Genomic DNA, 25,523 nt, shown 5'->3' with positions numbered 1-25,523 from the left:
GTGTGTTCTGTGTGCAGCTGTTCTCTCCCCTTCGTCTGTACGTGTGTGTGTGTCTGGGTGTGTTGTGTGTGTGTGTGTACGCTGCTTCCTCTCTCTCCTCTTCTCTGACTCCAGGTCAGCGTTCTACCTGGCAGTGACGGGTGCTGCCCTGGCTCTTCATCGTCAATGCTGGCCTTGCTCTTCCTTTCCGCTGTTCCCACCTGGACGCTGAATTACGACTGCTGTCCTCGCTTCTTTAGTGCTGGCCTCAGCCCCCTCTCATCGCCGCATGCAGCTTCTCCACCCTTTTTGTCTCTCTCTGTTTTCTCCTGTCATCATTGTTGCCCATGACTCTGTCAATGTTTTGCCCGGCACCTATTGCACGCTAAGCCGTCCCGGGGGGGATCTCTATTTGCCTCAGCCCGCCCAAGGTTTCTTCCAAGTTTTCCTACTAATGTTTTTCCTGGGAATTTTTCCTTGTGTGCATTTAGGGTCTAAGGCTGGGGTGCCGGGTAGGTTAGACTATGTAGAATGGGTATATTGTTTGTCTTGCTAAATCTGCTCCTGCCTACCTTGTGTTTTTCGCTATGTTTGTCCTACATAATTTTGTTCACCACTGATTGTGTTTAGTTAGATCTAGCTAGACACATTCTCTGTAAAGTCCTCTGAGACATGCTTGTGATAAAGGGCTATATAAATAAACTTGACTTGACTTGACTTGACTATGAGTTTTAAAAGGCCTCATATGCTATTATTATATGTAATTATATCTAAAAATTACCATTTGACAACTGAGGTTATGATAAGCAAAGCACTGTGGTGTCAATTTACCTCTCTATGTGAGCAATAATTAATCCTGGGGAAGAATTCACAGATTTTGCTTACATTTATAATGAACATATCACTGTGTATAACACAAGACCTTGTATCTCCAAAATATCAACTTTTCAGCAACTTGTTTTCAGCTTGATGACAATGCATCACTGAGTTTATCCAATGGGGCTTTGAAAGGTTTTCATCAGCCTAAGTGTCGTGGAGTTTTCTCAACCCATAGTGGAGCATGTAATCCTTCAATTGAAGTTAAAATCATCAAAATTGGAGTTACAGGGTTTTGACCTGACATATTTTTGATCTTTTTATTGTTTGTAAAATTTGCTCCTGTAGCAGACAAATCAAGTTGCTTAATAATAATAACAGAGGAACAAACAAAGTTTCAAAAAGTTTATTTTTTTCTTGGTCTACAAGTTATATCTACTTAGATTTATAATGAGCACATATTTGATATCTATTAGTCCATATTTAAGTAAGTAATCAAGACTGTTAGTAACATTTGTAAGTAACAGCTGTAAGTAATCCATATCTTTCCCATATTTCCAACTCATACAGTCTACTTAACGTGTTGTGAATTGTCAGCTGAATATGTTCATATAACCCCACAATTGTTCATATTCTACTTTATTGCTTTGTTTTTATGGTTTTATTATTTTCACTATTCTTACTGTTTTACTTCTTTCTATTCTCTTGTTTTTTATTGCCTCATTTATGTTCTATTTGCGTGCTTATATTCTATTTCCTTTTCCCTCCTGGCTGTATCCTATTACAATCAATACAGATCAATAACGTTTAATCTTTTCTCACACCCTCTGAGAACGTGCCTTTACCCAAAAATGACATACTGGGAAACTTTGAACTGAGTATTGAATATATCGAAATTCAATATATCGCAATACAAAAATGTGACAATACGTATCGTGGGGCAGAAAAATGAATGGTGATATTAGCTCCATCTTATTCTGCTGTAGTAATCACAAATGACACGCTTGACCATCACAGTTTTACAAGCTCTCCATCCAAATATTATTATTATTATTATTATTGTCACTCTGTAACAACATTTTTTAATTGTTGTTTACATTCTAGCAAGCCAATGCCATCGCTAGAAAGATTTGTGGCTCAGAAATAAACATAATTCTGCACAGTCAGACTTTGTTGTCATTGAACTTTTATTTATTACATCATATCATGGTTATATTGCATTATGAACCCCAGTATCGCGTATCGAATCGTATGGTGAGATAAACTCACAACAAGAACACCAAGAGTTTAGGAGCTAAACGAGTCACAGGCTCATGACACACAGGTAGCTGTCATGGTGGAGTTGCTGAGTAAGCTTATCTCTATCTTTTAGTTTGAAGTTTGATATTTTGATTTGGCTTCTCCATGCAGACAGACAGAGCGAGCTCCAACTCAGTAGGAGTTTCATCTGTCCATGGCAGCTGGAGCTGACCGTGGTGCTGAAATGTTTTCACTGAGTTACTGTGGATGCCAGACAAACACAGCAACACTTCACTGTATGGACACTGGGCATCTGCTAGCTTTGGATGAGCTGCTAAATTTGACAAAAATAAACTAAACCCAAAAATGGTTGGCAGTTGCACTCTCAGTGTAACTGCGTCTCAAAATGACAAAAATGTAAGTCAGTTCAGTTGAGTTGATTTATTTTGATCATGTACAGATAAACAAACAAGTATACAACAAAGTTGTATATAAAGTCATGTTTTGGCCGAAACATGACCTTGCCGTGGCTTTAAAATGGAAGTGAGGCACAGGTACAGAGGTTACAGTCATGATAAAGATGGATACTGACTTCAGTTCCCTCTACAGCTGCAACCACACTGTTGTCTGCCATGCAAATGTACAGTTTCATATAAAATATTGAGTGTTGAATGTGTTAAGTCGGTAGTAGCATTCTATTTTAAAATAGAATAGTTTGCAGACACATGCTTTAAAACTTTAAGACGCCTAACTCTACCAATGTCAGAAGTCAGTCTTTGTTTTTGTGACATCACGCTGATAGAACTGAACTACATACATTACTAATGAAGCATTATGGGGTCACACTTTAGAACTCCAGAACACCAGAATATATACAGTAACTGTGAGTTTGAGTGTCATTTTTCATCTGAACTTCAAGATATCCGGTGAACTTTCAAATCCAGAGTGTTGAAACTCTTCTGATTTTCGACGACTTACCCGATGTCCCCCCCTTGCTGATGTCTCTGAGGGCTCCTGCGGTCAAGATGGATGCTGTTGAGGACATGGAATGGCTGCCATGTCCCCCATTCAACGATGATGTTGAGGACATGGAATGGCTGCCATGTCCCAAACACTCCAACAAGAACAATAATGATGTTGAGGACATGGAATGGCTGCCATGTCCCAAACACTCCAACAAGAACAACGATGATGTTGAGGACATGGATTGTCAGCCTCTTTCCCAGTCCTCCATCATCCCACCAGTGAGGTGGGATGATGGAGGACTGGGAAAGAGGCTGACAATCCCAGCCGTCCTCATATCACCATTCAATGGAGGAAAGTCCAGCTCCAGCCGTGCCCTGGAGAAATGGAAGGCCTCAGAAAAGAGCAAACAGAGGGAAGGGCCAGAGGAAGGCATGCCTGCAAAGAGGAGAAAGATCATGCATTCCAGCCTGGGGTCATCCTAAACCCCCTGCCTTCAGGACTCTGACAATAAACCTTCCAGCAAGAGGCTCTGGAACAGTCTCTTCCAGAGAGAGAACTGACTGAACAGTCCATCAATAATTGGACTAAGGAGAACAGCATGATATATTTTCTGTTCTCAAATAAACATACGTTTAATATAGTATACAGTATTTATTGTAGTCATTACATTATATAAATGTAGAGTCGATAATGAAATGGAGGAACCTCCTGTCTCTTCAGATAAGGTTTTCATAATGAATAATAATGCTGTAGACTTACTGCATGTGATACTGTTTTCGTTCAAAGCAGTTCTATCTATACTGGAGGGAACATTCATAACATGCATCATATATCAAAATACTTTCTCATCAACTCATGGTGTTTAACTGTCTTTAACTCACATACATGGTTTTGTGTGAGTAAATGCTTGCAGTGACCACTGTCTGGTTAAATATTGATTGTACTGTATATCAGCATATGCAAATTTATATTTATATTTAAGAAAATGATGCCTATTTAATGCAGACTATTACCTGTAGTCAGTAGTAGCCAATGTCTGTAAGCAAAACAGTCCAGGGGAAACAGATGAAAATGGTATGCTTTATATAATGAAGGAATCTATAATTATTCATGATGGACTCACCATATTACAGGACTTATTGTTCAATAAGTGCAAGATGTTATGGATCATTGTGAACTGTGGTGCAAACCAATTGAACACTTGGTTCCAATGAGCATTTATAATTAAAACAGAAAGCAAAGATGAAGGTTCAGAACAGCAGTACTGGCCATAATAAGATAGTTCAGTCATGTCAGCTTGTGCATCTAAAAAGACAAATATCAGGATGGATTTATATAGCCTGAATATAGAGTACAGCTAAAACTAACCTCACACAGAGAGTGAAAAATATACTATGGCCATTAAACAGTACATGTCACTCTACATAAATACATAATACACATGTTCCTGTTTGCTGGACCAGCGGTTTCATAGAGTATATAGTTTTATAGAGGGACATGTCAGAGCCTGCCTCCTCACACTGTGTGTGAGCTTACTGCCCTCTGGTGCTTATATGAAATAAAATAGATAGCAGTGTAGGAAATATGGGTTAGAGGAATAATGCTGCATTCAAGTGCTGTCGGAAACGTCATAATTTCGACTTCAGTGCACATTAACGCCCAGAGAAAGCGTTAAATACAAATGGGAAAGTGAGAATTTTCTATGATACTCGAATTGCCGAATTGTACACATAGTGTAGATGACAGTCATTGAGTGGCCAAAATATATTTTGGGTATTCTTGCGTATATATGAAGAGCACACAGCAGGAAAATGTATTTCCAGTGTCCAACATATATTTCAAATGAGTGTCATCTGGAGGACCGTAACTGCCAAAATCAAAAATAAATAAAGAAATAAATAAATGACTCAATAAATAAACTAATATGCCATTAAATGCACCAAAAATAATATTAAAAATAAATGTAGGCATTAATTAATGGATAAAATGTGACATAAATTTATATTTCTGTTTTAATTTGCTTCTGTATTTATTTACCTTTGTATTAATTCCCCTATTTATTTATATTTCTGTTTTAATTTGCTTCTGTATTTATTTACCTTTGTATTAATTCCCCTATTATTTATATTTCTGTTTTAATTTGCTTCTGTATTTATTTACCTTTGTATTAATTCCCCTATTTATTTACTTACTTACATTTTTTGCCAATTTTTTGTAAGTTTTGAAACATCTCTAAACATACTCTTAAGTATATATGAAATGTATTGTTTTGTAGTACTGGAAATTAGGTTTGCAATCCAGTCCTGTGGTAAGAACACTGTGAGGATATCACTGTAATCCTACATTTGTCCAAAGCACAATCAGAAATGCTCATATACATGAAAATCAAACTGTCCTAAATGTAGCGGACGTGCAGGAAGTATTGGTTTACTTTAACGTAATAATCTGCAATATTTTCAAATAAATACTGGATTTTAGCCCTTCCCATAATGCTTTGCTTTACTAGTTGTTCTGGTCAATTGACCTTATTCACACGGCGGCCATTTTGAACTCCCAGGGTGAGAAACTCTACCCAGAAGATTGGCATAAATATATAAAACTAGCATTACTTTAACACATAAGCAAAGAGTTCAGATAGACCAAACAGTTATCAAATTAGCTAGCGATCTCGGGAACAACAACCACAACAACTGCTTGAATTTAGCAGGGAAGTTAGTTAGCTAGATAGCATTGACCCGTCAGCCCAGCGGTGGGAATGGTCAGCAGCTGAAGACGTAGTTGGGCGAACAGTCACATGTATAAACCATTTATGATTATTTATGACTATACATTACTACTACATTACTACATACATGATCATATATGCAAACTGCTCTTGTCACGATTCTTTGCAATTTCACTCACCACTTTTATAGCTTTTATATCACGGCACTGTAATAGTTTGAAAAGAAAATACATACACATAGAATGTAAACATATTATGTTTATTACTACTATCATCATTATTAGTAGTAGTAGTAGTAGTAGTAGTCTAATAATAAAATCTAGCGCAGTACATGACTAGATGACTTCTGTTGTAGATGAGCTAACTATCTCAACTGTCGTCTAACGAGCACTAATGCTACCTCTAATTAGCTACTTTTCCTTGGAACAACTGTTATGCGATCAACCCTCAGCCAAGGTAACTGGTAATATGTGATATATGGCTGAATTAGTTGATATTGGTTACTGTTACTGTTGATCTGTAGCCTAAATAAAGCATGTGATTTGATTTTTTCTTTTCGTTTGTCTTTCATCATAAGCTAAGGAATTCACATCTTAAAATGTAAATAGATTACTTTATAATTCATGATTCACTCAAAGAAGACTGTCACTGCCATCTTCCTAAAGACTTAGTGGCCGTCAACTTGACAAAACTGGCAAATTACAGAGTTACTATTACCGATGTATAAGTCCGTTAACAACTTTGGGTCAAATCAGAATCAATAACGTTACCTAAGAAAGCCAAATATATCAGCATAAGATGCACTGTAGCAATTATATTAAAATACATTTAACTAACGTTGGCTAGCTCCCTAGCTAACCTAGCTAACTGTGACCAAATATCTCAAGTAGCCTAATCCAAAATAAGCTTGTCTCGGCTGATCTTCTTCATTAACAGTACTTGGTGTTCCACTGATGAGTTGGAAATGTCCAATGCAAGTAATATTAACACTAAATTAGTTGTTTATAGTCACTTTATTAAGTTACAGCAACAATATTACACTCTCTTCAGTACGACTGAACGGCAGTCGGCAGGCAGTGTATTGACCAGAACAACTGGTAAAGCAAAGCATTATGGGAAGGGCTAAAATCCTCTATGTCTGTTTTGCTACTGTCTATTGCCATTTGATATAACACAATATTGATCAACCTATATTCAGTTCATGAAAGCTTTTACATTGTCTGTTCTAAACACCCGGCGTCTGGTAGCTCTTTCCTGGGTAAAATCCTCTGGCTCATAGGAAGTGATCAAGTTTGTTTGGAATCAACAGAAGAAGAACTGGGTAGTTAGCATGAGCAGTGATAGCAGCCATGGCTGAACAGACAAAGAAAAGAGCGCCACCTACAGAAACTCAAACTGCAGAAAATCCAAAGAAAAGGACGGAGGCTCAGGCAACTATAACATTAATTGACATTTAGCTTTTATTGTGGTCTCAAAAAGTACAGCACAGACAAATGAAGCGTACGACTGTATCATTTCTAGAGGGTGTCTCCTTTTGCCCTAGGCTTTACAGTAGAGTACAGGATGCCACAGCGGTGACAGTGTGAATATTACCATGCAGATTCTGGTCTCATAAGCGGTTTCAAAGCAGTATGTACAGCAGCATGTATCTAACTTCATCTACATCATCGTGGGACATATCGGCCCCTTATACTCCAATAACACAAATGACTGTTTCGTTACCATAAAGGAAACAGGTTTTTTCACAATAGCGCACTGCTGACGATAGCGAAGCGAAACAAAACGGCGAGAGATGAAACCAGCACTGACATTCACTGAAGTAAACGGCTGCATAATACTGACAGAAAGCATTGACATTCACTTAAATGTAACAAAGATATTAAATACTAGGCCAACACAATCGACGGTGCAAGCACGGCGTTCAAATGATATCGTACATTTCGAGGTTCGCGGTGACGAAGTTTGTCCAAGCTGGCAGCGTCGACCGCTGAGCGAGCGATAATGGTTCTAAACACAACGTTCGCATGTTAAAGAAAACCGACATCGCTGCAAATAAGTACGGAGGCTTTGTGTTCAGGTGTGTCAGATGTGGGCTTTTGTCGATTTGTCATTCAGTGAAAACTTCGAGGTGTGATTCAGAGCTGAGATAACAGCCAAACTGCGGCTCCAAAGACAATGAATGGGAGACAGATTTTCTGGCTTTTGACACCCAAATACGCATTATCCTCTAGCAGTGTTCACAGTTTTGAAGCAGATAAACGCGAGAACATCTCTATCGAGTGCGATCAAAGTCACTTTTACTGTCTTTCCTAATTCATTATCTGTGGAGCAGCTCTAAATTTAACATCTTAGTTCTCCGGTTGCTGCCTTTGGAAGAGAGAACACTATGTGAGCTATGTGAAGCGTTTTGTAAATCAATCCATCACTGTCAAATTAACTGTGATACCTTGGTATAATTAATGTAAACAAATAAAATCATGGTTGAGATGATTGGTAGCCTCTATCTCACACTGATGGTTTGCTAGTGCTAGTGTTTCTCAAGATTAAGACCACATTTCTCATAATCCACATTGCTTCCTTTTGCAAGGTCAAAGATTTTCTCTCTTGCTTTACATGTTGGATGTGATTTTTCCATCGGCCTTTCATTCCTTCCACCATCTGCCATTTTGAGAAACTCTGAAAGCTTTAGCTCTGTTTGCTCTGGAAGAACAGCGCCCTCTTCCTGTTTTGTGCCGTAAAGCAATCCAGCAGATTTCCCTCCAAATCTGATCCAGTTGCTCACACTGTAAAATGCAGTGTAGAGGCTGCCAGTCTCTCCCAGCGACGGCCTCATTTGTTTACAGTAATCCTACTAATGTTTCAACTCTGAGTCAGAGGCTATTAAACAAGCAAAACAAATACATAGGCAGGCACGGTGCAAATAAATACATTTTAAGAAATGTGCACTGGAATGAATGTAAATTATTGCTTTGGCTGATAAAACAGTGGTTAACAGTGTCACATTCAATGAATCAAAAGAGAAAATGCACATCAAACAATCATGAATATGATGGAACATTCATAAAAGAATCTCTGGGGTTAACTCAAAGGCAAAACTTTTGGAAACCTGTAAAATGATGTCCGGAAAATATTTTAGAACTTGTACGTCGACTTTTGTGAATGTGTAAAAAAGTGAAATAGATGCAAAATATGTGAAAGCATTTTGTTAACCAGCAAAAATTTGACATGGTTGCCTAATTAGCCAGTTGGAGAACTTGATTTTACCTGTTTTTTTTAGTATCCAATCAGGGAACAATGCTGCCCATGCAATTTTTTTACACACTCATTTGAACATCATTTTGCAGGTTGACAAAACGTTAATTTGAGCTCACAAGAAACAAACTGCTGCTGTGATTGTGAGTTCTCCACATTCGATATTTTGGCAAGGAGAAGTCTTAAGTGTTCTTGTCATGCAGACATAAAAAATACAGTACAATCTATAGTAATTAACTAATACAGAACAAAACCATTAGATAAATCGGCCCTGTCTTGTTGGATAACATTTGGTTGAATTAATATCAGCAACATTTCTTTCACATTTCAGCAGGTCAGTTAGACCTACATAACTTTCACATCGCTCTTCTCCATTTTTTAAAATACAAAAACTTGTTTTCGAAGCTTTTGGCTTCACGCTGGCTCCGGCCCGACCGGCTACATCGCCAAAATATTCTAAACTGGTGATCGATAGCAAGTCGCATTCAAAAGGGGGATTATTCGGCTGAGAAAGCAAAGCATTTGGTGCGTTCGAAGAATAAGAAAAAGGATACATGACTGTTGAGTCAAGGCTGTGGTACAATCATGTCATGAACCGTTAAAGCAACTGCTAACAATGAGTCGGTGATGGTGTGGTGCAGCCTCCACATGCACAGCTACAATCGCTATGGTCATCTCTGATGCTGGTGGTCTAACGGTGCTGTGAGGGCATAGAGGCAGTGTGTGTGTGTGTGTGTGTGTGTGTGTGTGTGTGTTGGCTGAGTGAGCTGTTGGCAGTGACGTGACATGACGTTAGCTGGGAGGAGGTGGGTTCAGCAGAGAAGGAAGAGGAGGAAGAGGAGCTCCCTAAGACGTCTTGAGGATCCTCCTGTTTGAGTGGAACCAAAGGGTATTCTGATTTCTGACAAGTATTCTGCCTACCAGACATCTAGGGGAGACCTCTACTGGGTTATGGTTTGGGGGGGGGGGGTCGTAGGTCAGGGGTCATGTTTAGAGGTTGACCAGGTGAAGGTCGGAGGCGGAGAAGTGGGGGCACAGCGCCATGTCGGGGTTTTTCAGCTGGCGGAGGATCCTCCGATGGAACTTGGAGCGAACCCGGTTGAACTCCATGATGTCGCTGGGATCCTCCTCAATCCAGAAACGGTGGAACTCCTGCATCAGGTAACCTGCGGTGGAGGAACGGAAGACTTTGACTTTTCATCCTCTTTAAAGAGTAGCTAAATCCCAAATCCAAAACTGTGGTGAAGCCTGACAACTAATGTTGAAAAGTAGGATATTGGCTAATCTTTGGTGCCAGGTGATGTCACCACCTTACTTACTCTTTAAGTCTGTGATCGGCAACAGTTTTATCATCTCGTCCAAGAACTCTGCCTATATAGTGCACGATTCAAGGTTTATTTTTCACATCAGTGTAAGGTGGAGCGCGGCTAAAGTTGAGACATTTTAAACTTGCAGCATCCCCCAGAACGCACTGTGTCTGAAACACCAGGCACACAGGATTCATTGTTAGCAGCAAGAGGCTAACAACGGGAGCTTGCCATTTCAACTGACAGCTGACTCGCAAGCCAATATTGTCTGCAGGTCCAAGTACTACAGCTATGTAAGAGGCAAATTATATAGAATATAAGAATATTCCAGAATTGCCAAACTTATCCTTTAAAAAAGCGTTCTGTCATCACAGCCCAATGAGGCATCTCACACAAAAAAACAGAGGGGAAAGCAACTAAAATTACCTTAGAAACCAACTGCCACATATACCCACCTACACACTTAGATACACACTAGTTTTCAACCAACATTTGTTTTTGAAAGCCGATACCAATACTGTTATTTTTTATTAAACCTGCCGATGAGCTAGCTGTTGTTATTGTAATGTTATTTCATCTTTTAGCCTTGAAGTTTGTGTTATTGGATGTCACTGTATGTCCTAACCCAAAGGTATGTGGGTGCAGCCTCTGAATGTTTATCAATACTGATTGAATGATTATACATGAGACTAAATCATTTTCAAAATATTAATAAGGATTATGCTCCATAACCACAACTAAATTGTAAGCAAAGGTTTCAAGATGAGTAAAGTAAAATGCAACTTACATCAAAATCATACGAGCAATGAATTTCTAAAAGTACGTCAATTTTTCAAATGGTGAATGTTAGGCCGATTGACTGATATAGGTTTCTGATACATATGCCAATATTTTTAGATTGAAGCTACCAATAGCTGATATTAAATATCTTTAACCTTTGACCATTTTTATGACAAAAAAAAGTATTCAATATTTCCCCCAGAATTTTTATCTTGTCAGGGTGGAAAAACCTCTGAAACCATTTAGACCATCATGGGACACTAAAACTCTCCATTGAAACCCAGGATATTAACAATACTAATGCTAATACTAGTGTTACTACTACTACTATCACTACTACTAAAATACTAATAAATATTCATGCATACTTGTGTGGAATCTGATTAAAATGCAATATTATATTACCCAATTTCCCACTGACAACCAATGTGGTATTAGTAGTACTGATTACAATAAATATGTAATCAATCCTGCATCATATCCATCATATCAGAGGCGGACAAGATCACATTTTAAATATAAGAACACAATCAGCTTGGTATATCTACAAATGGATATATCAGTCTATATATTGATGGGCAGTTGTACAGAGATTCAGAGATCACTCCGTGGCTGTTTTAAAGTTTTGACTGCCTTGTCTGTCTGTTTTATCTTTTAGAATGAAAACGCGACCTAGTCATACTGACTCTATTAATTTACACTTGTCAAAGAAAGGTTTACATATCGCTCATGTGAATGTGAACAGTTTGGTAAATAAGGTGGATGAGATACTAAATGTTGTCCAGAAGAATAATCTGCATGTGCTTGCTATTACTGAGACTCATCTTGACCAAACCATAACAAATGGACAAATTGATTTGAAAGGATACAATATTATAAGGAAGGACAGGAACAGAAGAGGAGGAGGTGTTGCCCTATATATTCAAGAGCATCTGCTGTTCAAAGTGCGGGATGATCTATGTGTGAATGGACTAGAGATCCTGTGGATTCAAATTCACCTCCCTTTCCAACAACCAACGTTAATTGGATGTGTTTATAGGCCCCCAAAATCAAACACATTATACCTGGATAAAATATGTGAAAGTATTGATCTTGCTCTGGATGAAAGGAAGGAATTATTTATGCTTGGGGACTATAATATTGACTGGAAAAGTAGTCACTCTGATGGGAACAAGACTAAGTTTACTCAATATATAGAGAGTCGTAATTTATTTCAAATGGTACAGGATATCACAAGGTCCTCAAGAAACAAATTTGGGCACAGAACTGAAAGTATTATTGATCTGATATTCTGTAATGCTCCGAATAAATGCTCAAATGTTAAATCTGTCCCGTTATCGTGGACAGATCATAATATTGTGTGTATTACTAAATACACCAAAGTGCCAAAAAGACCTCCTAGAGTGACTATAAGACGGAGTTTTAAAAATTTTAACTTAGAAGACTACCAGACAGATTTGGCCGCTGTTCCATGGGACCTTGTGTATCTTGAGGATGATTTGGATTGTGCTGTTGATTGTTTTACGAAATTGTTTACTGATGTTGTTGAGTACCATGCTCCTATAAGGAAAAGTACAATTAAAGCCAAATCATCCCCCTGGATTGACCAACAACTAAGAGAAGCAATATCTCAGAGGGATGAGGCAAAAACTGTAGCATCTAGGTCAAGATTAGATTCAGATATTATGCTATATAGAAAATGCAGAAATTTTGTTGTAAAATTGAATCGTCAGAAAAAGACCCTATATTATAAAACAGCTTTTGAGGGATGCAGAAACAATTCAAAACAGATATGGCATACAGTGAATGGTTTGCTTGGTAGGTCAAATAGTACAAGTCCTGTTAGTGTGGAGGTTGATGGAAAGATTAGAACAAAACCAGTAGACATTGCCAATTACTTTGCTGACTATTTTGAATCAAAGATAAATGATCTCAGGTCCAATATGAATAACAATGCCTCAAATGAATTACTGGTAGGTGAAGTAGACAAAAAGATTATGAAGGGGAAAAATTGCAGTTTTGTATTACCAGATATATCATTAGATGACATTGAGAAAATCTTGATTTCACTTCCTGATAATAAATCCCCAGGGTACGATCTTATTGACAACAAATTGTTGAAATCTGCAGCCCCATATATTGCTAGACCTGTAAAGTATCTATTTGATCTTTCTTTGCAACAAGGAAAGTTTCCCACAGAATGGAAACGTGCAAAAATCTGCCCCATTCCTAAGGATGCTAAAATAGCTTTTACTGCACCCAACAGTCGCCCAATTAGCTTACTCTCCTCCTTAAGCAAAATTTTGGAAAGAGTAGTAAGTGATCACATTTGGAAATATATGGAAACTAATAACCTTCTAACCCATGCTCAACATGCATATCGTAAAAATCATTCTACTGAAACCGCTCTGTTACATATGACGGATGAGTGGCTAAGTGCCCTGGATCAAGGTAAACTTGTGTCGTTACTTCTTCTTGATTTCACTGCAGCGTTCGATTTGATAGATCACACAATTCTACTTAAAAAATTAATTCATTATGGCTTCAGTAAGAATGCTATTAATTGGATGAAATCTTATTTAAACGGTAGAAAGCAATCTATTTATGTTAATGGCTCCTTTTCTTCTCCACGTATGATTACCTGTGGCATCCCACAAGGGAGTTGCCTCGGACCATTGTTATTTATTATATACACAAATGATCTTCCCTTAGTGTTAGCCAACTCAAATGCACATATGTTTGCAGATGATACAACCATCACTGCAGTGGCAGATTCACAAACTCAGTTGCATGAATATTTATCAAATGATTTTAAATGTGTCATCAAATGGGTGGAAAACAATAAATTGGCATTAATGTAAATAAAACGAAAAATATGATTATATGTACTACAAGAAAGAGGAAGAAATTGAAGCCATGGTATTTAACATATGGCAGTGTTCAAATTAAAGAGGTTACAGAAGTCAAATTATTGGGAGTTAAAATACAAAACAATCTCTCATGGACGGCTCATATTACAGATCTTTCTAAAAGAGTGATGAAAATGGCAGGAATGGTTGGACGAATTGCAAAGTTTTTATCTAAAGACATTCTAAAGGTAATATCTCATAGTCTAATGTATAGTCACATTAATTATTGCTGTGCAGTGTGGGGCAATGCAGCTCAGAGAGATATGAGGAGACTGCAGATCACACTTAACAAGGCAGCAAGAATGGTCTTAAGGTGTGGGTTTGAAAAAGGAGTGAGTGAACTACATATTACAATGGGATGGCCCACAGTAGTAGAGCATGTGAGACAACATTCTATAGTACTAATTTCAAAAATTCAAAAGTTTAAAAAGCCAGTTAGTATTAAGGACAAACTGCTATTAGTACGTGATAAACATCAAGTTAACATAAGAATAAGAGATAAAAATCACTATGTACTACCAAAAATAAAAACTGAAATGGGAAGACGGACTTTTATTTTCAGAACTGTTAAATTATGGAATTCATTACAATAACTCACTCAAGAACAGTACGGCGGTTGGATTGTTGATTGCAAGATTTCAAGATTTAAATGTAGTTATCATCACACTATTGTATTGCACTGTCAGTAGGTTTGTAGAGTGAACACATGTAGATTAATATGTGTATATATGTAGGTCCATACGGGATAAGTGTCAATGTATGTAGGTTATATGTGTCATGCATGTATGTATATGATATATGTGTGTCAATAATTATGTGTTGTATAATATGAATTATTGTATGCTTAAATGTTTTTAATATGGACTCTTGGAAGATTAGCCAATAGGCTAAAAGAGATCCAAATAAAATAAAATAAAATCAGTCTAACCCTAGTGGACAGCTTATTTAGCAGTGAAACTCCTCATGTATATCAACTCACAGAAGGTCTGCTGGAAGTGCAGCAGGCTGGGCATCTCCGGGGCCACGTTGTACAGGTGGGTCTTCAGAGCTCCGCTCACCAGCAGAGAGTAGGCCAGGTCTGTGATGTTGATGCCCACGATGGCAAAAGAATAGCTGGATGGGAGACAATAGAAATAACAGATTTAAGTGTGTAGAAGCCTGTTTTCTGAGGGTTTCAGTCAGAAGCTATACTAAAGGATGCTAGTGGGGTTATGGATGGGTGCTAAAGAGCTACAGTGACAGATGAAAAGAACATGCTATACCTCTGCGGAAAGGATTCATTTAACCTCAACAGATTTTAGTTGCCTCATTTCTACTGCATTTTATGTAAATAACGATGAGTTTGGTATGATGTTGCTCTGTTAACCCACATGGTAGCATTTCAAAAGAAGAAAAGCCGACGCAGCAAATATTTGACCGATGGCGATGTGCAGGAGTTGGCCAGGTTTAACATCAACCCAAACAAGCACACAATTTTCACAATATGGTATTATGGCAGGGAGAAAAATCATATTAAAACAGCTTTGGAAACTGTTTTGAACTGAAATCCCTATTCAGAGGTCCCTGTTTCGGAAAACCATGCAGGTAGCAGCTACGTCTCAACTCTCATTTTGGAGCTGTATTTACATGGGTTAGGCCATCACACCAACATCTGTTCTATGCTGTATGGGCCACTATGTAATACAGTGCAAACAATATCCATCTTAACAGGTCATTTAATCTAGTATTGAGTCAAAAAAGTTTGCTTTCCTGAAAACGTGAAAAAAAGCAAGATAATTTGGTTGGATTTAATTCAGGAACATTCTTGAAACAAGCTGATTTGCATTAGAAACAAGTGAAATTACCTTCACCCTGGATGTTTTTTTTTTCATTTCTCCTAAACAATTTTACAACTCAATACTAAATGATGTATTAAGCAGGATTCTTTTTGCTGTAACTGAAACACTGAATAGGCTTGTGAAGATTTTACATGTCCATGCATGTGTGTATGTGACTGTGTGAGCTTTTGTGTGTGTGTGTGTGTGTGTGTGTGTGTGCGTGTGTGTGTTTTTCGAGTCAGCCCTTAGCGCTTATCAGAACTAATGCAGACTGAAGGCAGAAGGCGGAGCAGTAGCTTTCTGCTCAGCAGCGTGCACAGTAGTGAAACACCTCCTGCCATTTTAGGCACAGGCATGGAAACTCAAACACACACATTCCCCCTCTATCGCTTACATACACACTGTCTCACACTTACACACACACACACACACTGCCTGGAAACCCACGTCACCGAGCTCCTCCACTGCTGAAACTGCCCTCTATTGGGGCCAAACCTCCAGACAGCTCCAGCAGCGGTAGCCCAGATCTGATCCCCCCACCTTGCACACACACACGTACACGTGCACGTGCACGTGGATGTACACATGCACGCGTCTGTGCACGCAGACACTTACCCGATAGCTTTGTCTACGCTCTTCTGTTCCCATTCGGATTTGCTCATCTCACTGTGAAGGACACACAGTTCAGTCATGTACCGTCTACAAATGAAGTGACACTGCGCATCGTAATGTGGACCTTGTGCACAAAAAACCTACTGGAAAATCTCAAGGAGTATCCTTTAGTAGCATAGCCATGTACCACAATTGATATATTTTAGACGTGTTTATATATGATTATGAAATGTTTTTGCATTAAAGCTGCACTATACAACTTAGTTGGTGGCTCCAGATGGTAGTAACGGTTTGAATTTGGAGGATTTCATTACCCAGAAATCATGTAACGTTATGTTTTGTTATGTTTTCTTATGCTGCGTTCCATTCAAAGTCAGAAGACTGAAATTTCCAGCTGGTAGATTGTAATTACAACCTCTGTGTGTTCCAGTGGTCCGAAAAAGCAGATTTCCCACCAGTGACCATACCAACACCAGAATTTAATTTGTCCAAATAGGGTGAATCCATGGAGTCTCTATTAGTGGAGATGGGACGCTCTTCTCTGTTGCTGCCCCACTTTGTGATTTAGGCTGATAAGATGATATTTTTACATAAAAACATTGCCTAGCGCAGCTTTAAATGCATGAAACAACAGTGTGTGAAACATCAAAGCATAAGAGAAAGCTATGAATTCAGCACAAAACTTGTGAATGAAAGTGAAATCAAGTACCTTGGCTTTCTGTGTGTGCTCCTACAGTGCATGTGAAAAAGAAGGAAGCATGGGCAAAATGGAGATGGAAGGGAAAAAAAAGAAGAATAGTGTTCATTTGTGAAATGAGACAGCTCACTGAAATGCCGATGCCAAACGATACAAGTGAATGCTAGCTTCGTCACAGCAGACCATCAAAGACGACACAGTGAATGACATTAAGTAGTAAGAATGAACGCGATCAAGCAGAATATGGTCAATGCAGAGAGCTATGAGTGGTATAGTGCAGTTTAGTTACTGTTAAAGGGATACAGCAAGTTTTTGGGAGATTGTCCCGTTGGTCAACTTACCTGTTAAGTGATGAGAACATAGACATCAAAATCATTCATGTGTCCCCGGTAGATCATTGGCTCCAGACCTCCATGCTAACACTTTAGCATACACTATGTTGAGTGATAGTAGGCCTGCCATTATCCAAAGTAAGAAGACTGATGTTTTAGTAATAAACAGTTGTTAATGCTTTTTATTATATGGCCTGTAGATTCATAAAAATAAAAAATGCAATATCATCAACTCAGTATAGTTGATGTAGCCAGGTTTGTTGTTGGAACTATTTCAGGTGAGCAATCACATAATCTTTTACTGTGCAGTGATTTTTAGCTGTACACAATCTCCCATCGTGCAACACATTTGCTGCCTATGGAAACAGGGAAAGTAGTAGTTTGTTGTGTTAGTGTTAGCATGGAGCCTACTATCGCTCAACATAGTGTATGCTAATGTGTTAGCATGGAGTCTATTATCGCTCAACATAGTGTATGCTAAAGTGTTAGCATGGAGACTACTATCGCTCAACATAGTGTATGCTAAAGTGTTAGCATGGAGCCTACTATCGCTCAACATAGTGCATGCTAAAGTGTTAGCATGGAGCCTACTATCGCTCAACATAGTGTATGCTAAAGTGTTAGCATGGAGCCTACTATCGCTCAACATAGTGTATGCTAAAGTTAACATGAAGCCTACTATCGCTCAACATAGTGTATGCTAAAGTGTTAGCATGGAGCCTACTATCGCTCAACATAGTGTATGCTAAAGTGTTAGCATGGAGCCTACTATCGCTCAACAGTGTATGCTAAAGTGTTAGCATGGAGCCTACTATCGCTCAACATAGTGTATGCTAAAGTGTTAGCATGGAGCCTACTATCGCTCAACAGTGTATGCTAAAGTTAACATGAAGCCAACTATCGCTCAACAGTGTATGCTAAAGTTAACATGAAGCCAACTATCGCTCAACATAGTGTATGCTAAAGTGTTAGCATGGAGCCTACTATCACTCAGCATAGTGTATGCTAAAGTGTTAGCATGGAGCCTACTATCGCTCAACATAGTGTATGCTAAAGTTAACATGAAGCCTACTATCGCTCAGCATAATGTATGCTAAAGTGTTAGCATGGAGCATCAGAGCCAGTGATGTACCCAGGACACCTGTATGATTTTGGTGTCTATGTTCTCATCACTCAACGGGTAAATTGACCAAAAGGACAATCTACCAAAAACTTGGTGTATTCCTTTAATGCATTCTTGGGGCTGGTAAAAGTAGAGAAGAAGGGGGTTGACATACTTGTGCTTAGGTTGCAGGGAGTCGTGGAGCACCTGTAGAGCGGTGGCCTTGTCATGATCTGCAAAATACCTGCGGAAAGATGCAGAAAAACCTCAAGGAAAGGACTTTCAGAGCACAAACTTTACCATTGCATCATGCAGCTGTCAGACTAAACATTTTGCAGCATTCAACATTCTGCCTCTATTTACAGATTTCTCTATCATACAGTCACACACACACACACACACACACACACTTACAGCAGGTTGTGCAGGCCCAGCAGGCCCATGCCTCTGAAATCAGTCTTGGGATCGCTGCCTTGGAAACCGATCTCACACCACTGTTTGGAGATGCGGCCGGTGAGAGGTGTGTCAGGACGCAGCTCCTTCCATAGCTGTAACACACACACACACACACACACACACACACACACACTTGTTCCTTCAACAATTGCATGAACTTGTAAACAATGAGCAAGGTTGCATGCATCATCATCATTTTTGTTACATTTTTGGTATTAACATCATTCTTGGTACTGACTTTAGCATTGATGAACAGGTAACAGAGGGAACCATTTACAAAATTAAGTAATTTTTATCATTTAGTAATTTGTAGAAAGTCATTCATCCTTTTATCTCCTTGTGTTTAGACTACTGTAACTCTCTTTATTCTGGCATCTACCAGAAGTCTTTCACCGTTCAAAATGCAGAAGCTCGGATTTTCAATGCTACAAACAACAAATCACATCACTCCAGATCTGGCATCTCTACACCAGTTACCTATTAGATTTTGGATTTTACTAATTTTACTGATATTATAAGATTTAAGACAGATATAAGATAAGACAGATCACTTTTAAAGCGTGGTTAAGTCTGGCTCCAAGATATAACATAGACCTTTTAACCACCTATGAGTCAAAGTCTAGGCCGAAGACCAAAGGTGAGCAGGCTGTTGGCATTGGAGCTCTACAAAAAGTATTATTGTTGTTGTTGTTGTTGTTGTTACTGTACCTTCATCAGCATGTCCTCGTGGTCGGGGTTTTCACAGTCGTACGGCTCCCTGCGTAGCTTCTCCACCTCGGCCACCAGGCTCCTGTAGCCCACAATCTGAAACAGGCTGGCCTGGAGAGAGATGCTCAGCCTGGGGACAGACGGGGAGTGGAAGGGGTCAGACTGGAAGAGTCTCCTATTGTTAGCCTGCCTGTCTTAAGGTCCTCGTCACACAAGCAATGTATGTACGAGCTTATGAAGTTTTGTGTGTGCGTGTTTGCATGGGGAAGTAGTAGCTACTGTTGTAATAGAGCTCAGATGTGCCTGGCCACTTACGTTCCAGATGTATTTAGAGATAGTTTACATTAGATACATGGGGAGCTCACACCCACAAATGGAAAATAAAACTGTTCTACTGTAACATATGTGACACAGTAACATAGTAATGTGATATGTAATGCAGCGTCTCACTGTGGGTTGGTGTCAGGGTTGATCTTCTTCAGGGCCATGATGTCGTCAATGGTCTTCTCCACTTTGTCAGGATGGACGCTGAGGGCAGACTGCAGCAGCTAGGGAAGGAAAGAGGAGAAAAGACAGAAGAGGGAACAGGACAAAGGGAGAGAAAAAGAGAGGAGGAGAAAGATGGAAGGGGGAATAAGCAAGAGACAAAGGTAGAGGGAGAGTGAGGAGGACACACACCTGTAAACAGATTGCAGCTAGACAGATGCCAGTTGAGTTAAATGCATTGATCTGATAGATTCAGAGATACTTACCTCATTCCTGGAGTACCTGAGAGACGACTCTGGAAGAAAATAGTTGCACAGTGTGAGGCTATTTTTACAGTGTAACGCAACTAGATAAAGTCAAATGAAAGAAATTGCAATTTAGTAGCTTTCAAAATGTATATTTTTACGTTTTGAAGGCTGATACGATACAGATATATTTTGGATTCAAACTGTCGGAAGCTTTAAATTTGACAATTTTCATACTAAAAAGTTTCAAAAATTACAAGTACTGAGTGTTTCCCCCAGAATTGTATTCTTATCAGGGTGGAAAAGCCTCTGAAACAGCATTTAGACCATTATGGGACACTAAAACTCTCCACTGAAATCCAGGATAATAACAATAATGTAAAAGGACAATATTCGAATAACATATCAGTGTAACACTATTTTGACCAATTGATTCGTTCTGCTTGACGCTTTTAGTTGCTTTTAGTTGCAAAGACCTACATAAAGTAATAAAAAGCTATACAGGCAGTGTATGGGCCTACCGATCTTGAGGGTCCTGCGGGCTCCGTGCTTGTTGTTGTAGCAGATTCGCTGCAGCTCGCAGCGTCCCGTAAACTTCCTGACCACAAACTTAAGTCCTCGCCACAGACATTTACAGTACAGGAACACAAAGAACTGGGTCACAACTCTGGACAGAAAAAGACAGGGGGAGGGGTAATAGATAGATAGATAGTTAGATAGATAGATGGATAGATACATGTAGATATACATATTACACATAGATACATAGATTTTTTGCACATTTTCTTTTGCTACAAAATTAGTTTGAAACACATATTTGGGATTTTTGGTCTAAAATTCATGCAAAATTCTGGAGTGGAAATGTTTTTTGCCTCATGGGTAAAAACATTTAATAATATTTTTTTTTCTTCATCTTGAGGTAATAGTAGTATAGGATTTTAGACCACAAAAATCCCACATAAATGCATTTTGATCAAATTTTATTGCACAAGACAAAAAGTCAACGGGGTGAATAGTTTTCATAGTCACTGTAGATAGACAGTAGTATCACTGTAGAGATAGAGAGAGAATAAGAAGAGAGGAGAAGGAGGGAGGGAGAAAGAAAGAGAAGGAAGTCAGTAAAATGTATTTTAGTTCTTTCCTACCAGGGGAGATTTGCAACAGATCAAAGTGTGCTATTTTTACAGGTGACACTGAGAAACAAAATGGAGACGTGGGCGTCTTGGGAAATGCATAGTGACCCATTAACAAACTGTGGAGAATAAACGGTTTCCGGCCCTCACTTGTCTCCCTCTGCACTGAACGATAAGTCTCTTCAACTGTGGAGAAAGTGTTTGCATGTGTGTGTGCATGAGCTTAGAGACAGATAGAGAAACAGCCTCCCTGTTAGCTGCTATACAACAAGGTAGGCCTCAGATAAGAGGGAGGAAGGAAGGGAGGGAAGGAAGGAAGGAAGGAAGCAAGGAAGGAAGGAAGGAAGGAAGAAATATATACAGTATATACACACATATATATATATATATACACTGTATATATATATATATATATATATATATATAGAGAGAGAGAGAGAGAGAGAGAGAGGAAGGAAGAAAGAAAGAAATATAGACAGAGAGAGAGGACGAAAGGAAGAAAGAAAGGAAGAAAGAAAGAGAGAGAAAGGAAGGAAGAAAGAAAGAAATATTGAAAGAGAGAGAGGAAGGAAGGAAGGAAAGAAGAAAGGAAGGAAAGAAAAAAGAAAGATAGAAAGAAAGAAATATAGAAAGAGAGGAAGGAAGAAAGAAAGGAAGAAAGAGAGAGAGAAAGAAAGAATGGATGGATGGAAGGAAGAATGGAAGGAAGGAAAGAAAGAAAAAGGAATGAAGAAATAAGACAGAATGAAAGGATGGAAGTAAGGCAGGAAGAAAGAAAGAAAGAAAGAAAGAAAGAACAAAAGATAGATAGATAGATAGATAGATAGATAGATAGATAGATAGATAGATAGAAAGAAATCTAACGCTATTCTATAATCTAACTATAACCATTCCTCCAATCTAATCTAGAACTGATCTTGGATCTGTGGTTCACTGGAAAGTCCCATTAAAACACTTCAAACACACATACACAGCAGGTGATGCTCACAAGCAGATTTACACCAATAAGTAGGGAGGCAGTGGAGGGTAAACCCATCACAACTCAGTTCACCCTTAGCTGTGTATCCTGCAGGAATCTTATTCTCTCTCACACACCAGCTTTTCCTCATCTATTATGAAAGCACACATCGGCAGTGAAGCCAGGATCTGTGGAAAATACATCTGTACAATATCTGCACTGTCAGTTTAACCACTGTTTTCTATTTGCAGAACAGAAGTTAACAACCTTGCAGGGCTGAAATAAATCTCTCTAATGCTGTATCATCATAGTATAAGTGTCGAAGTGATGTACATTATATGAGGACAGGCAGTCTTTGAAGGGGAATAATGAAATGAAAGTATAATTGATTTTTCTTTATATTGGTGGTCTGTTGCCTTATGAAGAGAACCGACTGAAGGTCATAGTTTACCCACACTATATAACTGAAAATGCCACTGTCTCACAGTTGATAATAGCATGCAGCATCTTCCATGTCAATAAAAAGAAAGTGATCATAACTACGGTCCTGAAGGATGAATTCCCCTCTATAGGCCTGTGGATGAGACTGGCATGTTAAGCAGCACGTTGAGAGAGGCACTCTGTCATTTTTGTCATTTTGGGACGGGGTTGGGTAACCAAGTGGTCACAGGTTCAGCACCGCCGATATGTGTTATCTCAAAGTGTCTTTGAACATGACACTGAACTGCCAACCTGCAAATCATTCCAAGTCGCTCTGGATAAAAGTGGTAGATATAAACCAAAAACCTTAAAGGTGCTGTGTGTAGCATTTTCAACATCAATAAGTCATTATCACATTCATTTTGAGACATTAGTATGATTACTGTAAACAAATGAGACCATCGCTGAGAAAATTGGCAGCCTCTACCAGCCTCTACACTGCATTTTACATCGTGAGCCACTGGATCAGATTTGGCGGGAAATCTGCTGGATTGCTTTACGGCACAAAACTGGAAGAGGGCGCTGTTCTTCCAGAGCAAACAGAGCTAAAGCTTTCAGAGTTTCTGGCAACGGCAGATCAGGTCGGAAAAATCACTTCCAACATGTTGAAAGTGTCTTCAGGGAGGGGGAGGGGAGGCAGGAAGCAATGGGAGTTTATGGGAAATGTAGTGTTAATTTTGAGAAAAGCCAACACTAACAATACCACCGGTGTGAGACAGAGGCTACCAATCGTCTCCACCGTGCTCGCATTTGTTTACGGTAATTATACAAAGGAAGAACTATTAATTTGACAATGATATATTGATGTTTAAAAATGCTACATGTAGCACCTTTAAGTGTACATTTAGGAGAATTGCTGTGTGCCTATGCAGACTGTATGTAGGGCTGAGAATATGTAGAGGTGAAATTTATCACTCAATAAGAGAACTCTTAACATTAATAGTGATACCAGCGGAGGTGGGGACTCGAGTCACATGACTTGGACTCCAGTCAGTCAGACACGAGTCACATGACTTGGACTTGAGTCAGACTGGAGTCACATTTTTATTTGCTTAAGACTTGGCTTGGTGCATTAAGAGAAGACTTGAGACTTGACTTGTGTTCTAGTGACTTGGGACTTGACTTGGACTTGTACTTTGATGACTTGAAAAGGTTTCTAAAGTCTTTGTTCCACCAGATGACTGAATTTATCTTATATCTACTATATCTATCTTATATTTTTGATTCTAGAAATCAAACACATGATGCTCTTACCAAGTTTGTATCCTATTAAAACCATATTGCATTGGAAAGTCCTAGATATTTAGTTTTCTTTAAGATATTAAATGAATACTGGACTCTGACATTAATGACATGGACTTGACTTGGACTTGACTTGGTAATCTACATTCAGACTTGGGACTTGACTTGAGACTCGTGCCTCAAGACTTGAGACTGACTTGGGACTCGAGCAAAGTTGACTTGGTCACACCTCTGGATGCCAGCAATGATTTTGTAAGAATAGGAGTCAGTTTTCTCAAATAGAGTTATTTCACAATGAACCTCTTCATACAGAGTGAGCATTAGAATAGGACAGCAACAACTAGAATAGACAGAAAATACCACTTATAACTAATAATACTAATAATAAGAATGTTACTAAGAATAGGCTACCAATGGGGAGCATTTGCTTTTGTACATGTGCTCTATAATTAAGAGGCCTCTTCTTGCACTCAAATCTATTTAGACCACAACAGCCACTTACTGGCCATACAATACCAGCCATCGATTGACTAGGGGTTTCAAATGGGAGAAGTGGGAATTCAGATGCTACAGTATTCCGTATAAACATGGCCAGGCTGTGACAAATCCCTATTCATTACAGTACACCCAAAAGGCACACGGGGGACACGTGGGGAAGGGGGGGGGGGGGTTAACTCAATTTAACCTTGTGCATTCCTGCATCTTTTAAGACCTGTATCATATTTTGTGACGACTAAGAAAAACAAAATGTAGCACAGCACCCATGCAATGATGGAGTCTCCTTGGCGTCTATTTACCTCAGGAAATGCTTCATCTTGAGCGGCCGTCACTCCCGTCGTATCTTCGGCGTTGCTTTGGATGGAGTGATTTTCCTGGAAAAAGATGAAATGACAGTGAGAGAGGGATTCTCTATGATTCTACCCACAGAGGCTGATGTAACGCTGTCATGTCTCCGCTTTATCCAGCGGGGCCCTTTTCTCTCCGGAGCTGTCCGCGGTGCTGAAGGATTAACACGCATGTAATCTGCGGCTGTCGGCTACACCTCGGTGCTATGTGGCGTTTCTATTTCATTCGGTGCGAATAAAATCGAAAACAGACATGGAGATCCCGTTTGCAGCCCCTATGCATTCCTCATAGATCCAGTAAACGCGGCTATTCCCCGTCTCCAGACTGATTAGCGACCCAAGGCACAGACACCATTCATAATCCGTACAGGTGCAGCCTGTAACGTTGATCGCACCCAGAAATAAAACAACCCACATGCAGAAATAGGAATGAACGC

The 25,523-nt window shown here is 39.1% G+C and overlaps 1 protein-coding gene across 3 annotated transcripts; it reads right to left on the bottom strand.

The window, feature by feature from the left end:
- Window positions 1-9,967: 9,967 nt before the first annotated feature.
- Window positions 9,968-25,055, bottom strand: elmod1 (ELMO/CED-12 domain containing 1). Of its 3 annotated transcripts, XM_078286772.1 has the most exons (11): window positions 25,039-25,055; window positions 20,950-21,095; window positions 20,450-20,478; window positions 20,148-20,245; window positions 19,698-19,827; window positions 18,948-19,081; window positions 18,709-18,777; window positions 17,112-17,132; window positions 16,406-16,456; window positions 14,953-15,086; window positions 9,968-10,143 (listed from the first exon to the last, which is right to left on the bottom strand). In XM_078286772.1, the coding sequence occupies exons 1-11, from the start codon at window positions 25,053-25,055 to the stop codon at window positions 9,968-9,970; spliced, it is 1,005 nt and encodes a 334-aa protein (XP_078142898.1). The 3 variants fall into 3 exon arrangements, with proteins under 3 accessions (XP_078142898.1, XP_078142897.1, XP_078142899.1); XM_078286771.1 differs by lacking the exon at window positions 17,112-17,132 and having other exon boundaries at window positions 16,406-16,489; XM_078286773.1 differs by lacking the exon at window positions 17,112-17,132.
- Between the last annotated feature and the right edge of the window lie 468 nt (window positions 25,056-25,523).

Source organism: Centroberyx gerrardi, chromosome 11 (assembly GCF_048128805.1).
Source record: "Centroberyx gerrardi isolate f3 chromosome 11, fCenGer3.hap1.cur.20231027, whole genome shotgun sequence".
NCBI lineage: Eukaryota > Metazoa > Chordata > Actinopteri > Beryciformes > Berycidae > Centroberyx > Centroberyx gerrardi.
The sequence above is the reverse complement of the archived record's forward strand: the minus strand, read 5'-3'. Positions and strand labels throughout refer to the sequence as shown.